The sequence below is a fragment of the Lipotes vexillifer genome, unplaced genomic scaffold (genome assembly GCF_000442215.2).
Source record: "Lipotes vexillifer unplaced genomic scaffold, Lipotes_vexillifer_v1.1 scaffold231, whole genome shotgun sequence".
NCBI classification, from domain to species: Eukaryota; Metazoa; Chordata; class Mammalia; order Artiodactyla; family Lipotidae; genus Lipotes; species Lipotes vexillifer.
The window spans coordinates 167,360-181,079 of NW_006791822.1; the positions used below are offsets into that span (position 1 = coordinate 167,360).

Below are 13,720 nucleotides of genomic sequence, written 5' to 3' on the forward strand. Positions count from 1 at the left end.
TCTAAAGTTCCATTAACCCACAACTGGTTAAATAAATTATAATATGTTTGTACAAAGAAATACCATAGAGTTATGAATTATAATAATGAAAAATTCTTCATATACTCATATGGAAAAATTTCCAAGACACTTTGTTAAGTGAAAAGAGCAAGGTGCAGAAAAGTATGAATTGTATGATCCCACTGGTGTAAAATACAAAAAAAGTATGCATATACTTTTATAAGCATAAACTATCTTTGGAAAGAAAAACAAACCAGTAACAATGGATGCCACAGAGGTAAAATGGGTTCCCAGGGCCCTAGGATAGAAGGAAGACTTGACTGAATACCCTTTTGAATCTTTTGAATTGTGAACCAAGTAATAGGTTTCCTAAACAAAGAAAATAAGCTTAATATTAGAAAAATAAATAATTACTATTTCCTTTTTATCATTTATTAAAGCCAAACCAAACAAAAATGGCAAGAAAATAAAATATTTTGTATATACATGGAACTGAAAAAATACTGTCTATAGGAGAAATTCCTAAAGAAATGGGTATAAAATATATAGAACAACAACAACAAAAACCACAATAATAAAAGAAACAGCACTTTCTAAAAGTAAAACTACTTCTCATGCGAGAATCCAAAGCTTGCATATGGGCCATCATTATGAAAAATTAGCAGTAAACAAAGAACAGCCAAGTAATGGTAGTATTTAAATTGTTTCCCAAGGGTAACTGAAGCTTTGAAACTCTTAGGGCTTTATTAAAACTATAGAATTGAGTCTGTCCAAAATGTCTGTCAATGGGATAATATCTGGAAAACCATTCAAATATAAATACAGCATTCTATAATAGCCCCTACCAAAGAAAGAAAGAAATTACTAGTTCACATTACTTGTGTTCTAGTTACTTTCCACTCACTTCACAAATCAAAAGGATCCAAATCATAACCAAATGTATAAAAAAAGCATAAAAGTAAGAAAGAACCAAAATGGGCATTTAATATTTTTTATTTCAGGAATAACTAAATATAAGCTTTTAAATTTGATAAGTTCAAAGAAGCATCTTCTTCCAAAAGAAAGGGAAAAACTGAATACTGTACAAACAAAAGTATACATTCAAGACAGAATACATGTAATTGCCTAACATAAAATATTGATTCTTATTAGCCTCCTGATAAGATGGCAAAAGTCATATTATACTAAATGTGATGACCAGTTACCATGAAATGAAAACCTCAACAGAACAGTGGATCTGAAGTTTACCCTAAGTAAAGCTTCATGCATGCAAATTGTGATTTTACACTGGTAAATAAAATATAGGGAAATGACTTAGTGAAAGAGGCCAAGAGGTACTGTAATCCAACTCACCAACAAGTATATTGCTGATATAAACCGGCTGTATAAACTGACTCAGCAATGCTCCCTGTACACCAAGCACTCCCCATCTCATCAGTTTGTCACTTGAGGCCATGCTGCTTATTCTATTAACAACATCTGCAGGGCAGTAGACAGACAGATGAATTTTGCCTTCAACAGCCACATGGAGACTCAGCTCTTCATTGGCTTCAAATGCAGACACAGAACATGGATTAAGACGCCTAGAGAAAGAAAAGAAAGTTTCTTCCTTTAAAAACCAAAGCCTTGAGCTGATCTCCCTGTGCTATGCGGCCACCTAGAGGGGTGGGATAGGGAGGGTGGGAGGGAGGGAGAGGCAAGAGGGAAGAGGTATGGGGACATAGGTATATGTATAACTGATTCACTTTGCTATGAAGCAGAAACTAACACATCATTGTAAAGCAATTATACTCCAATAATGATGTTAAAAAAAAACAAAACCCAAAGCCGACAAAGTAAAATCTGCATGTACGTAAGAACTGTTCTCAAACATATTTAACTTGCCAGAGTACATTTAATTCCAGTAACAGAAATAGATGCAAACCCAAAGCAAGGTAGGATGGAGTGACTTCATTCCACAAAATTAAAACCAAACAGAAATTAACCACATTTAGAGCTTCCAGCAAGGATAAATTTCATATTATTGCCATTCTTTATGTCCCTTAAAATCAAATGAAAACCTAATTTCTGTCCCTGCCATAGTTTGTGAGTTATTTCCTTTCTCCATATTAAAATTTTTAAACACTACAAAATTAGAGAATGAAAAAAAGAAAACTGACCATTTATATTCAAGATTCACCTCCAACAAAATATGTTAAAACAGTAAAATCTAAAATTATTTTTCTTGAGGTATCTCTCAAGAGAAACACTCACCCTTGTTTTCAAAGGTGTTACTGGAAGGCTTTTAAACAAACTATAAACCGCAGTTATCTCTAGATGGTTGGATTGAAGTGAATTTTACTTTCTTTTTTGTGCTTGCCTGTGTTGTTCAAACTTCATGCTAACTGATGCTACCCATTCATCAAGATAATGAAGTTTTGGCCACAGACTGACCAGAAGAATAGACTGCATTCCTTAACTGCTGTGTTAGTATGTGAAGAGTGTATAAATCCATACTTCCTAAAGTTTATGAAGTATTACAACTAGAAAGGAATAGAAGATTTTCAACAGCATCAAAAAGAGAGCAGTGAAGTACATGGAATACTTAAGTAGTAGTAATGGACCAGACTGAGTGGAGGGGAAGGAGAAAGAATTTGTGGTCTTTCAGCCTTCAGGCTCTTGCAGCCTACAAATAACACCTCAAGGCTGGAGGAAGAATATGGATAGATATGAATTTACTTGTTCTTTTGATGTATAGATTCAGAATGCATGATATGGCCATCCTAGATTCCTTCAAAAACAGCTTCCATAATACTTACAATTGTGATTTAATCTGGGCTGATCCTTTAGGCAACTGGTTCATATAGAGATAAATGTTGATATTCTGCTTGAGAGTGAGTAGATTAGAAGCTGGTTCTGTACAAAATATTGATTTTTCCATCATAGCAGGATTTTTGCTGTAGAAGAGTAGAAGTTGTCTATAAAAGTACCTAAAATTAATGAGATAGAACTTCATCAAGTAAGAAAATTTTAAAATGAAGTATCTTAAACAAACATTATATTCATGTTATGAACAATGTCCCTATATGTCAAAAGTTTTGATATTGACAGGAACTTGTAAAATAATCTTAGCCTTACTTAATGAAGAATTAAGTCCCTTGATAAGTCTTCAGTTAGAGCCCAGTCTGCCTGGTGACCTGCCTTAAAGCATCATTCCTCGACTACCACTCTCCACTCTCATTTCACATTAAAGTACTCAACTATCATTTTCTGCAAAAGACCCATTTCTCTACTGATTCCTCCCTTCTTTCTTAGACAGCTCTGAGGTGAAATATCAATTTTCTGCTTTACTTCTATTTTCCCTTCCATGCCAAAACAGGCAGACAACAACTGTGGTTCCCACTCCTTAGTGGTTCTGAAGACAAAAACACAAGAGCGTAGGAATAACATAACAAAGCCTGTAAGTTAAATTAAGAAGTGAAATAGATTTCCTGAAAGACAACTACTAATCAAATCAGAGGACAAATACTATTTTGCTTTTTTAAGAAACCATGATTTTAATCCTATCATCAGAAATATATAATAAAATATTTAGCACCAGTATAAATGACAGTGCCAAGCATGACAAGAAATAAACACAAAAGAGGTAGTTTTAAAGGGGTCAAATAATTCACTAAGCACCAAGGGGGATGGGAGGACAATGAGTTGCATTACCTTCATGGACTTCCCAAAACCTTTCCTTTTAAGATTATAGGATTCTTTCCTTATTATTAGAGATATATACTTAAGTTTTTCAGATAAAATAATATGTGTAAATTTGTTTTAAAATACTCCAGTAAAAAAAACACCACCAACAAAAAGTGAGGGTGCATAAATTAAATAAGATCAACAGAATCCTAATAACTGGATATGCTAATAATTGGATATGATCATTGGGTATTGGTATCAGAATGCTGACAACTGAATGATGGAATTAATTATCTGATTCTCACTTTTGTTTGAAAAATTCAATTAAAAATGTTTTATAAAAAGTAAACTTAGTGATTTAAGAGAACAAAAGCTGGTAACTACTGCAGGAGGTAATGCTCATTTCCCACTTTTCATGTTTTTACAGAAAAGGAATTCCAAAGAGTAACATTCTTGGTTTATTTCTCTACTATCTGCTAATTATGCCTCTTATAAGGAGCAGAGTGACTGATAAGTTTGGAAAAAGAAACTAGGCATCCTCACTTTAGCCCCTTTCTCTCTTTCTCTCTGAGATCTGCCAGCCTAAAATATACTTTACCGACACTCTGCTATATGGTAAACTTTGTACAGACCTCATGAGTGGAAACTCATTGATTTCTGCCTTTGGATAAGTATGGCTAATTCAGGGGTGAAATATTACCAAGCCTACTTGGTCCAGATCTAAAGCTATACTCTCCAATTACTTTTATCAGTAATAAAGACAGTATTTTTATCTTAAAAAAAGGCTGTATGACTCTTAAAACTGAGTTCATAAGCTCTTGATAATAGAAGCCACTAAAATTCATAGGCTAGACACTGAAATTACTATAAGGTTTCCAAAAGTGACATGAAAATATCAGATGGCTTGGATAAGTAAGAGACTGCCATACCCTTGGCTCAATGATGAGTACAATTCCATTTGTAAATAAAGACATATATATGTGATTGCTTTAGGCTAAGAGCATTAATATTTGATGGCATTAAATATATTTGTTAAATATTAACAGATATATTTTTATATATTTAATATATTTAATTAAATATATTTGTTAGCTTACCTAAGGAGAGATCTCCTTGCCGTAACAACAGCATGAGTATCGTGCAACACTCTTCCATTTGGCTTAATGCACTGACTATAATTGTATTCACCTGTGCCTATAGCTACAACTTCACGGTGTCCAGCTGAAAGAAAAGGTTAACAGTAGCAGGTTATTTTTACCTTTCTCTTCCCTATGTTCAACCTCCACCTCTTTCTTACCATTTTTTTTCCCATTTATATTCAACAAACTTTTATTTGAGCATCTAGTAAATGCCTGGTGTAAAAAGAGAGTAGGTTAAATGAATTAATTACACCGGTAGTTCAATGAAAAAGTCTACCTTACCATTTTAAAGTTAGTAAAATATATTGACCAAAAAGTTGGAAAAATAATTCCACAATTTCAAATAAGCGTTTGAGAGTCTTCTAGGAAGCAAAATTTAAAAAATACTTCAATAATATCACAATTTAAAAGGCAGATGTTTTGTATTATACTGTCTATGTTTCTACTACAATCAATAGAATCATTTTTTGCTGTACTCCATTTGAGATTTCTTTGAAACTCTATGCTCAGAAGATAGTTTTTTCCTTTTACCTCCTACCTATGTGGCCTTTCTATATCCTAGTTGCTAGATCATTGTTCTTTTTTCTCTAAATATTCTTCTCTGAGTACCTATCTCATGCTATATTTTACCTCTGTGTTGATGATTTCAGAAAATCTCTAGTCTTAGTCTTCGAAGTTCAGTTCCACATCTGCAACTACCTAAGAAAGGACTTCCATTAATTCCACAAAAATTGTTGCGGTCCTACCAAATACTAGGCAGTGAAATAGATGCTAGGAATCAAATGCTGATTAAGACAGGCCCTCATGAAGCTTCTAATAGGAGAGAAGAAAAAAAGACTAAAACCACAAATTGTAATAAAAGCTTTGAAGGAAACAGATACACGGCTAATTTAAAGAATATTAGGAGGAAAGATTACCTCATGAAGACCAGTTGCAGAATCCCTCCTAAGTTTCATTATGAGTGAGCAGCATAAGGAGTGGGGTAAAGGATTCCAGTAAGGTCCAAGAAGCTGAATTAGGGGCTCTGTTACAGTAGTCCAGGTCAGAGATAATGACTTAAGACTCAAATGATGGAGGTTAAATGAAAAAAAAGGAAGATCAGACCTGAGATAGAGCTTGAGGATAGAAAAAACAGGACTTGAAGATAAATTGTAAGATGTTAGGGGAAGGGATAAATAATGGATGACTTAGATTTTTAGCAGCTGGATGGATGCCATTTACTGAGATAAAGGCAGCTGGAGGAGTAGGATTAGATGAGAAAAGTAAAAATGTTCTATTATCTCTAATGTATTGGGTTGGCCAAAAAGTTCTAGTATGGGCATGGGGGATGTGGTGATATAAGGGAATTGTATAGTGTCAGTGTAAGTTCTGGAATGGTGATCTATGTTCTGAGTTATAATGGGCAGTAGTGTAGCCAAGAGCTCAGCTTCTTTCTCTGTAACTCAAACTGCAATGTTTCAGGGAGATACTAGAGTTTGATAATGTAGGAAAAAGAGGGAATAACAAAAAGAAGAAATTCACCAAGATGTAAGAGGAAATGGCAGGCGAGCCTACCCTGTCCTCCACTGGGCTCACAGCCACCACACAGGGTCTGGTTGTTATAGCCAACTGGGTCAGGGGCCAGGCCTGCCTACCCGCATGCCCAGAGTAGTAGGCCCCACCACAACAGAAGGGCACACACATTCTAAATAGAGGGCACCCCTAGAGTATACAGCCCTGGTGACCAGAGAAGAATGTGTTGCTGGGCCCCATAGGATGTCTCCTACAAAAGGCTACTTCTCCAAGAGGGGGAAATGTAACTGAACTACCTAACACATAGAAATAAACACATAGAGAAATGGGCAATACGAAGAGACAGAGAATTATGTTCCAAATGAAGGAATAAGACATAACCTCACAAAAAGAACTAAATGAAGTGGAGATAAGCAATCTACCTGATTAAAGAGTTCAAGATAATGATCATAAAGATGGTCCCTGAAGACAGGAGAAGAATGGATGAACACAGAGGTAGAAAATATAAAGAACCACCAAACACAGCTGAGGAATACAATAACTAAAATAAAAAATACACTAAAAAAATCAACAGTAGATTAGCTAGTACAGAGGAACGAATCAGTGATCTGGAAGACAAAGTGGTGGAAGTCACCTAAGCTAAAGAGAAAAAAAAGAATTTAAAAAATGAGGATAGTTTAAGACACCTCTGAAACAATACCAAGCATACTAACATGTGCATTATAGGGGTCCCAGAAGGAGAAGAGAGACAGAAAGGGGCAGAGAACTTATTTGAAGAAATAGTAGCTAAAAACTTCTCTAACCTGGGGAAGAAAACAGAAATCCAGGTCCAGGGGTCACACAGTCTCAAAAAGGTGAACTGAAAGAGGTTCAAACCAAGATACATTATAATAAAAAAGGCAAATATTAAAGATAAAGCAAGAGAATAGCAGAAAGAGAAAGGCAACTAGTTACATACAAAGGGAACTCCTAAGACTTTTAGCTGACTTTTCAGCAGAAACTTTGCAGGCCAGAAGGGAGTGGCACAATATATTCAAAGCAATGAAAGGAAAAGAACCCACAATGAAAGGAAAAAACCTACAGTAGAGGATACTCTACCTGACCAGGTTATCATTTAGATTCGAAGGAAAGACAAACATTTTACAGATAAGCAAAAACTAAAAGAGTTCAGCACCAAAAAATCAGCTTTACAAGAAATGTTAAAGGGACTGCTCTAAACAGAAAAGATCACAATTAGAAATATGAAAATTACAAAAGGAAAAATTTCACTGGTAAAGGCAAACATACAGTAAAGTTGATAGATATCCACTTATAAAATTAGTAGGAAGGTTAAAAAACAAAAGCAGTAAAATCATCTATACCCACAACAAGTAGTTAAGGGATACACACGCCAAAAAGATGTAAAATACATTAACCTTTGGGGGGAGTAAAAATACAGGGTGATTAGAATGCATCTGAACTTGAGAGATCATCAACTTAAAATACTCACCCATATATATACATATATATACACATATATATATATATATAGTTATATATGTACCTCATGGTAGACATAAACCAAAAACCGATAATACAGATGCACACACAAAAGAGGGAAAGGAATCCAAACACAACCACTAAAGACAGTCATCAAATCACAAGGGAAGAGAGCAAAAGAAGGGACAAAAAAGAACTACAAAAATAACCTGAAAACAAGTTAACAAAATGGTAATAAGTGTATATCTATCAATAATTACTTTAAATGTAAATGAACTAAAAGCTCCAATCAAAAGACATAAAGTGTCTGAAAAAGAAAACAAGATCCGGGCTTCCCTGGTGGCGCAGTGGTTGAGAGTCTGCCTGCCGATGCTAGGGGACATGGGTTCGTGCCCTGGTCTGGGAAGATCCCACATGCCACGGAGTGGCTGGGCCCGTGAGCCATGGCCGCTAAGCCTGCACGTCCAGAGCCTGTGCTCCGCAACGGGAGAGGCCACAACAGTGAGAGGCCCATGTACCGCAAAAAAAAAAAAAAACCAAAACATAGAAGAAAACAAGATCCACATATATACTACCTACGAGAGACTCACTTCAGATCTAAAGACACACACAGATTGAAAGTGAAGGGGACAAAGGTACTCCATGAAAACAGAACGAAAAGAAAGCTGGAGTAGCAATACTTATTATCAGACAAAACAGACTTTAAAACAAAGACAGTAAAAAGACAAAAGAGGACACTACACAATGATAAAGGGATTGATCCTCAAAGTATATATAACATTTGTAAATGTAAAGCACTCAACATAGGAGCACCGAGATATATAAAGCAAATATTAATAAATGTAACAGGAGAAACTGACAATAATACAGTAAGAGTAGGGGACTACACCCCACTTACATCAATGGCCAGACCATTCAGACACAAAATCAATTAGAAAACGCTGGTTTTGGATGACACATCAGACCAGATGTAATTAAACATATATGGAACATTTCATCCAAAATAGAAGAATACACATTCTTTTCAAGGGCACGTGGAACATTCTCCAGGACAGATCACATGCTATGCCACAAAATAAGTCTCAATAAATTTAAGAATACTGAAATCATATAAGGCATCTTTTCTGACCACCAATGCTATGAAAGTGGAAATCAATCACAAGAAACAAAAGCACAAAAAAGCACAAACAGGTGGAGTCTAAACAACATGTTACTAAACAATCAATGGATCACTGAAGAAATCAAAAAGGAAATAAAAAAATACCTGGACACAAATGAAACTGCAAGCACAATGACCCAAAACCTATGGGATGAAGCAAAAGCAGATGTAAGAAGGAAATTAAAACAAGTCTACTTCAGGGCTTCCCTGGCGGTGCAGTGGTTGAGAATCTGCCTGCCAATGCAGGGGACACTGGTTTGAGCCCTGGTCTGGGAAGATCCCACATGCCATAGAGCAACTAAGCCTGTGTGCCACAACTACTGAGCCTGAACTCTAGAGCCCGTGAGCCAGAACCACTGAGCCCACAACTACTGACGCCCGCACACCTAAAGCCCAGGCTCTGCCACAAGAGAAGCCACTGCAATGAGAAGCCCACACACCACAATGAAGAGTAGCCCCCACTCGATGCAACTAGAGAGGGCTGGCATACAGCAACAAAGACCCAACGCAGCAATCAATCAATCAATCAATCAAATAAACTATAAAACTACTAAAAAACTTAGGAAAAAACAAGTCTAGTTCAGGAAACAAGAAAAATCTCAAATCAATCATCTAACCTTACACCTCAAAGAACAAGAAAAACAGATATAGCCAAAACCTAAAGTTAGAAGAAATCAGAAAGATTAGAGCAGAAATAAATGAAATAGAGAATAAAAAAAAAAAATAGAAAAGATCAATGAAACTGAGTTGGTTCTCCAAAAAGAAATAAAATTGATAAACTTTTAGCCAGATACATCAAGAAAAAGAGAGAAGGCCCACATAAATAAAATTGGAAATGAAAAAAGGGAAGTTACAACTGACACCACAGAAATACCAAGAATCATAAGAGATTACTCTGAACAATTATATGCCAATAAAATGAACAACCTATAAGAAACAGATAAATTCCTAGAAACATACAATCTCCCAAGACTGAACCAGGAAGAAACAGAAAATATGAACAGACCAATTACTAGTAATGGAACTGAATCAGTAATTTAAAAACTCCCAACATACAGAAGTCCAGGACCAGATGGCTTCACAGGTGACTTCCACCAAACATTTAGAGAAGAGTTAATACCTATTCTTCTCAAACTATTCCAAAAAATTGAAGAGGAGGGGTCACTTCCAAACTCATTCTATAAGGCCAGCATTACCCTGATACCAAAACCAGACAAAGATACCACAAAAAAAGAAAATTACAGACAAATATGCCTAAACACAGATGCAAAAAAGTCTTCAGCAAAATATTGGCAAACCAAATTCAACAATACATTAAAAGAAGGATCATACATCATAATCAAGTGGGATTTATTCCGGGGATGCTAGGATGGCTTAATATCCACAAATCAATCAATGTGACATACCACATTAACAAACTGAAAATTAAAAAGCATATGATCATCTCAATAGATGCAGAAAAGGCTTTCAGCAAAATTCAACATCATTTATGATTAAAAAACAACTCTCAACGAAGTGGGTAGCAACAGAACATACCTCAACATAACAAAGGCCATATATGACAAACCCACAGCCAACATCATACTCAATGGTGAAAAGCTGAAAGCATTTCTTCTTATATCAGAGGAATAAGATAAGGATACCCACCCTCCCTACTTTTATTCAACATAGTATTGGAAGCCCTAGCCACAGTAATCAGACAAGAAAAAGAAATAAAAGGAAAACAAATTGGATCAGAAGAAGTAAAACTGTCACTGTTTGCAGATGACATACTATATACAGAAATCCTTAAAGACTCCACCAAAAAACTATTACAATTAATAAATGAATTCAGTAAAGTTGCATGATACAAAATTAATGTATAGAAATCTGTTGCATTTCTATACACTAATAATGAACTAACAAAAACACAAATTAAAAAAGCAATCCCATTTAAAAGTGCATCAGAAAGAATAAAATACACAGGAATAAATCTAACCAAGGAGGTAAAAGACATACTTAGAAAACTGTAAGATGTTAATGAAGGAACTGAAGTTGACAACAAATAAATGGAAAGATGTACCATGCTCAAGGACTGGAAGAAGTAATATTCTTAAAATGACCATACTACCCAAGGCAACCTACAGACTCAATGCAATTCCTATCAAAATATCAACATTTTTCACAGAACCGGAACAAATAATTGTACAGTTTGTATGGAAACACAAAAACACCCAAGTAGCCAAAGTGATCTTGAGACAGAATGATGAAGCATGGAGGTATCATGCTCCATGATTTCAAACTAAAGTTGACCCTTGAAAAATCATATATATCTTCTCCCCACCTAGGTCACAAAAAAATCCTTAAGAATAAGAACCAAATATCAAAGTGTTTTTGTATCATCTATAATATTCAGAGATGAATATAAAATTCAAATGTGTTTAATTAATGATCAATCTAGAACATTACAGGATAAATAAAAGATAAAATATAATTGGAATCATGTCATAATATCCACAGGAAAAAACACAGATTCATGATTTTTCACTTTAATCTTTTTTTATCTAAAAGTGAAGAAAATGTTAATCTTTATAGAGTCTCTCTTAATATTTGTTATAATGGGGTTAGATTTCAAGCTGGTAGTGACTCCAACACAGTTACTAATTAAAATATTAGGTTATTTTACCATTCTGCAGTTCTCTATTGGTTCCTATTCAGTATACTTTATCTCTACCTTTGAGAATCTTTGTGTTTAATGACCCACACCTACTAGAAAAGGCCACTTCAAATCAATGCAGCACCACTGTCAACAGGGGCAAAGATAGTTAATTAAAATATTACTATAGCGTAGTTCAGATCATTAAGTTACTTAATAGTTTTTGTAAAATTAACACATCCCAAGTACTTGCACTTACCTCTTTCAATTATAAAAGCAGCTAATGAGTTGCTACATTTCAGATACTCTGAATGATTAGAAATTAGTTGATAAAATGTTTCTTTAACAATCTGTGAAATCTTTGCGAACTGAATATGTCTCCCTTCTAGAAAAAAAAAAATCAAATGCAATATGAATTTGAAGAACACTGTGCTTTCTCCCACAGGTCTCTATTATTCCTCTTATAACCTTTCAATTGAATGAGTTAATTTATAGAGATAATGTAAGCAAATTTATAATTTATGCCATGGTTGATTTTAAAGTATTCCATTCTAAAAGAACACAAGTTATTGAGCTTTTTGGATTCTTGTAAAAAGATGTATAAGTATTACATATTAGAGGATTACTAATTTATAATTGATAAAACATTCAAAAGTCACACAGGACACAAGACAATTCTCTGTTGTATCGGATTGTCCCACACTGCCTGACAAGCAACATCTCAATGAATGCCAGCAGTCTTCTCCAATCACTGTGACAATCAAAATATACTCCTAAGTATTTGCCCCACTGACAACCACTGCAAAGCACTGAACACTTAGACTCTTGATACAGTTCCATGTTCTCACTAAAAAAAAAGCCCCCAACTTTGAAAGGAGATAGTCTGAAGTAATCAGGATTACCATAGAACAGTTATAACCAAGAAGAGACATCAAAAGTTACCCATGGACCTTTAAAAAAAAAATGAAAGACTTGAGGTTCTGAGATAGGGCCCCGGCCATCTGTTGCTTTGTGTATGTATGTTTGTATATCCCCAGGGAAGAATCATTATTCTAGAGAATGAGAGGTTGCAGAATCACTTAATATAGTATTTCTCAAAGTTTAATTGTTTACTAAACACTGATAGTTCCTGTTAGTTGCATGATAGTTGCTAAGTAGTCTATCAAATGGTTCACAGTCCACTATATCCTCAGAGGAAAAAAGTAAATGAAACAATTTTGCTCTCATACCTTGCATATATATGAATTGTATAACTATATTTTTCACAGAAATTCTTTTTACCTGCTTAATAATTATATTAAAAAGGCACATAAAGGATAAAAATTTAACGTTAGTAGTCTCAGCTAATACAACTCATTTCAGTTAGGCCATTTATAAGTTTTTACTTATATTTGTCAAACTTGAATTTTTCTTTGTTAATATTGTTAATGCTCTCTTAGCAAAAATATGTAAAGTCACATCAAAAAGAGTTAAAGAACATCATAAACACAATCAGAAGAATGAACTACTTGCTATATTCTTTTATCTAACCACAAAGTATACAATGAGAAGGTGCAAATTATTATAATTGCATGCTAGCATATATTTCATTTAAATTAGTAAAACCATCGTGTGGTGTAAAAATTAGCTTTTGGTGTTTATGCAGTAAAACTATGACTGAGAAGTACTCAACAACTTGGCTCAGCTTATTACCAAAAGCTTATGATACAGGAGAAGCATATTCATTTGATGATATTGTAAAGTTAAACGTTTTTTTCCCACTGAAACAGCAATATAAGAGATGTACATTCAGAAGTCTCCCTCTCCAAATGCAACCACTATTACCAGTATGGATATTTTGATAAACAAAATATACATCTAAACATACACTAATTAAAAAATAAAACTGGGGCATGCTAAAATCCACTTTGCATTTACAGTAAGTTCTCTACATACGAACCTTCAAGTTGTGAACTTTCAAAGATGCAAAGGTACGTTCATATGCGCAATCATGTAAGTTAGTTCATGTGTCTGTCATTACACTGTCACGTGTGTGCATCCTCTACAAGTGGTTGTGCGTTTGTGTACTTTACAGTACTGTATACAGTAGTACAGTATATTTATTTCAAGCCTAGGATGTCTGGAAGCAAG

General features: G+C 34.6%; 1 protein-coding gene across 2 annotated transcripts in view; it reads right to left on the reverse strand.

Moving 5' to 3' along the window:
- Positions 1-13,720, reverse strand: part of ADAD1 (adenosine deaminase domain containing 1) — a 51,275-nt gene that overhangs the window by 26,521 nt on the left and 11,034 nt on the right. Inside the window, exons 5-8 of one of the 2 annotated variants that reach the window (XM_007464833.1) lie at positions 11,850-11,976; positions 4,764-4,887; positions 2,799-2,936; positions 1,354-1,583 (exon numbers count right to left, since the gene is read on the reverse strand). In XM_007464833.1, coding sequence (XP_007464895.1) covers positions 1,354-1,583; positions 2,799-2,936; positions 4,764-4,887; positions 11,850-11,976 — 619 coding nt within the window. Of the gene's footprint in view, positions 1-1,353; positions 1,584-2,798; positions 2,970-4,763; positions 4,888-11,849; positions 11,977-13,720 lie in introns of both variants that reach the window. The other variant, XM_007464832.1, reaches the window with a different exon arrangement.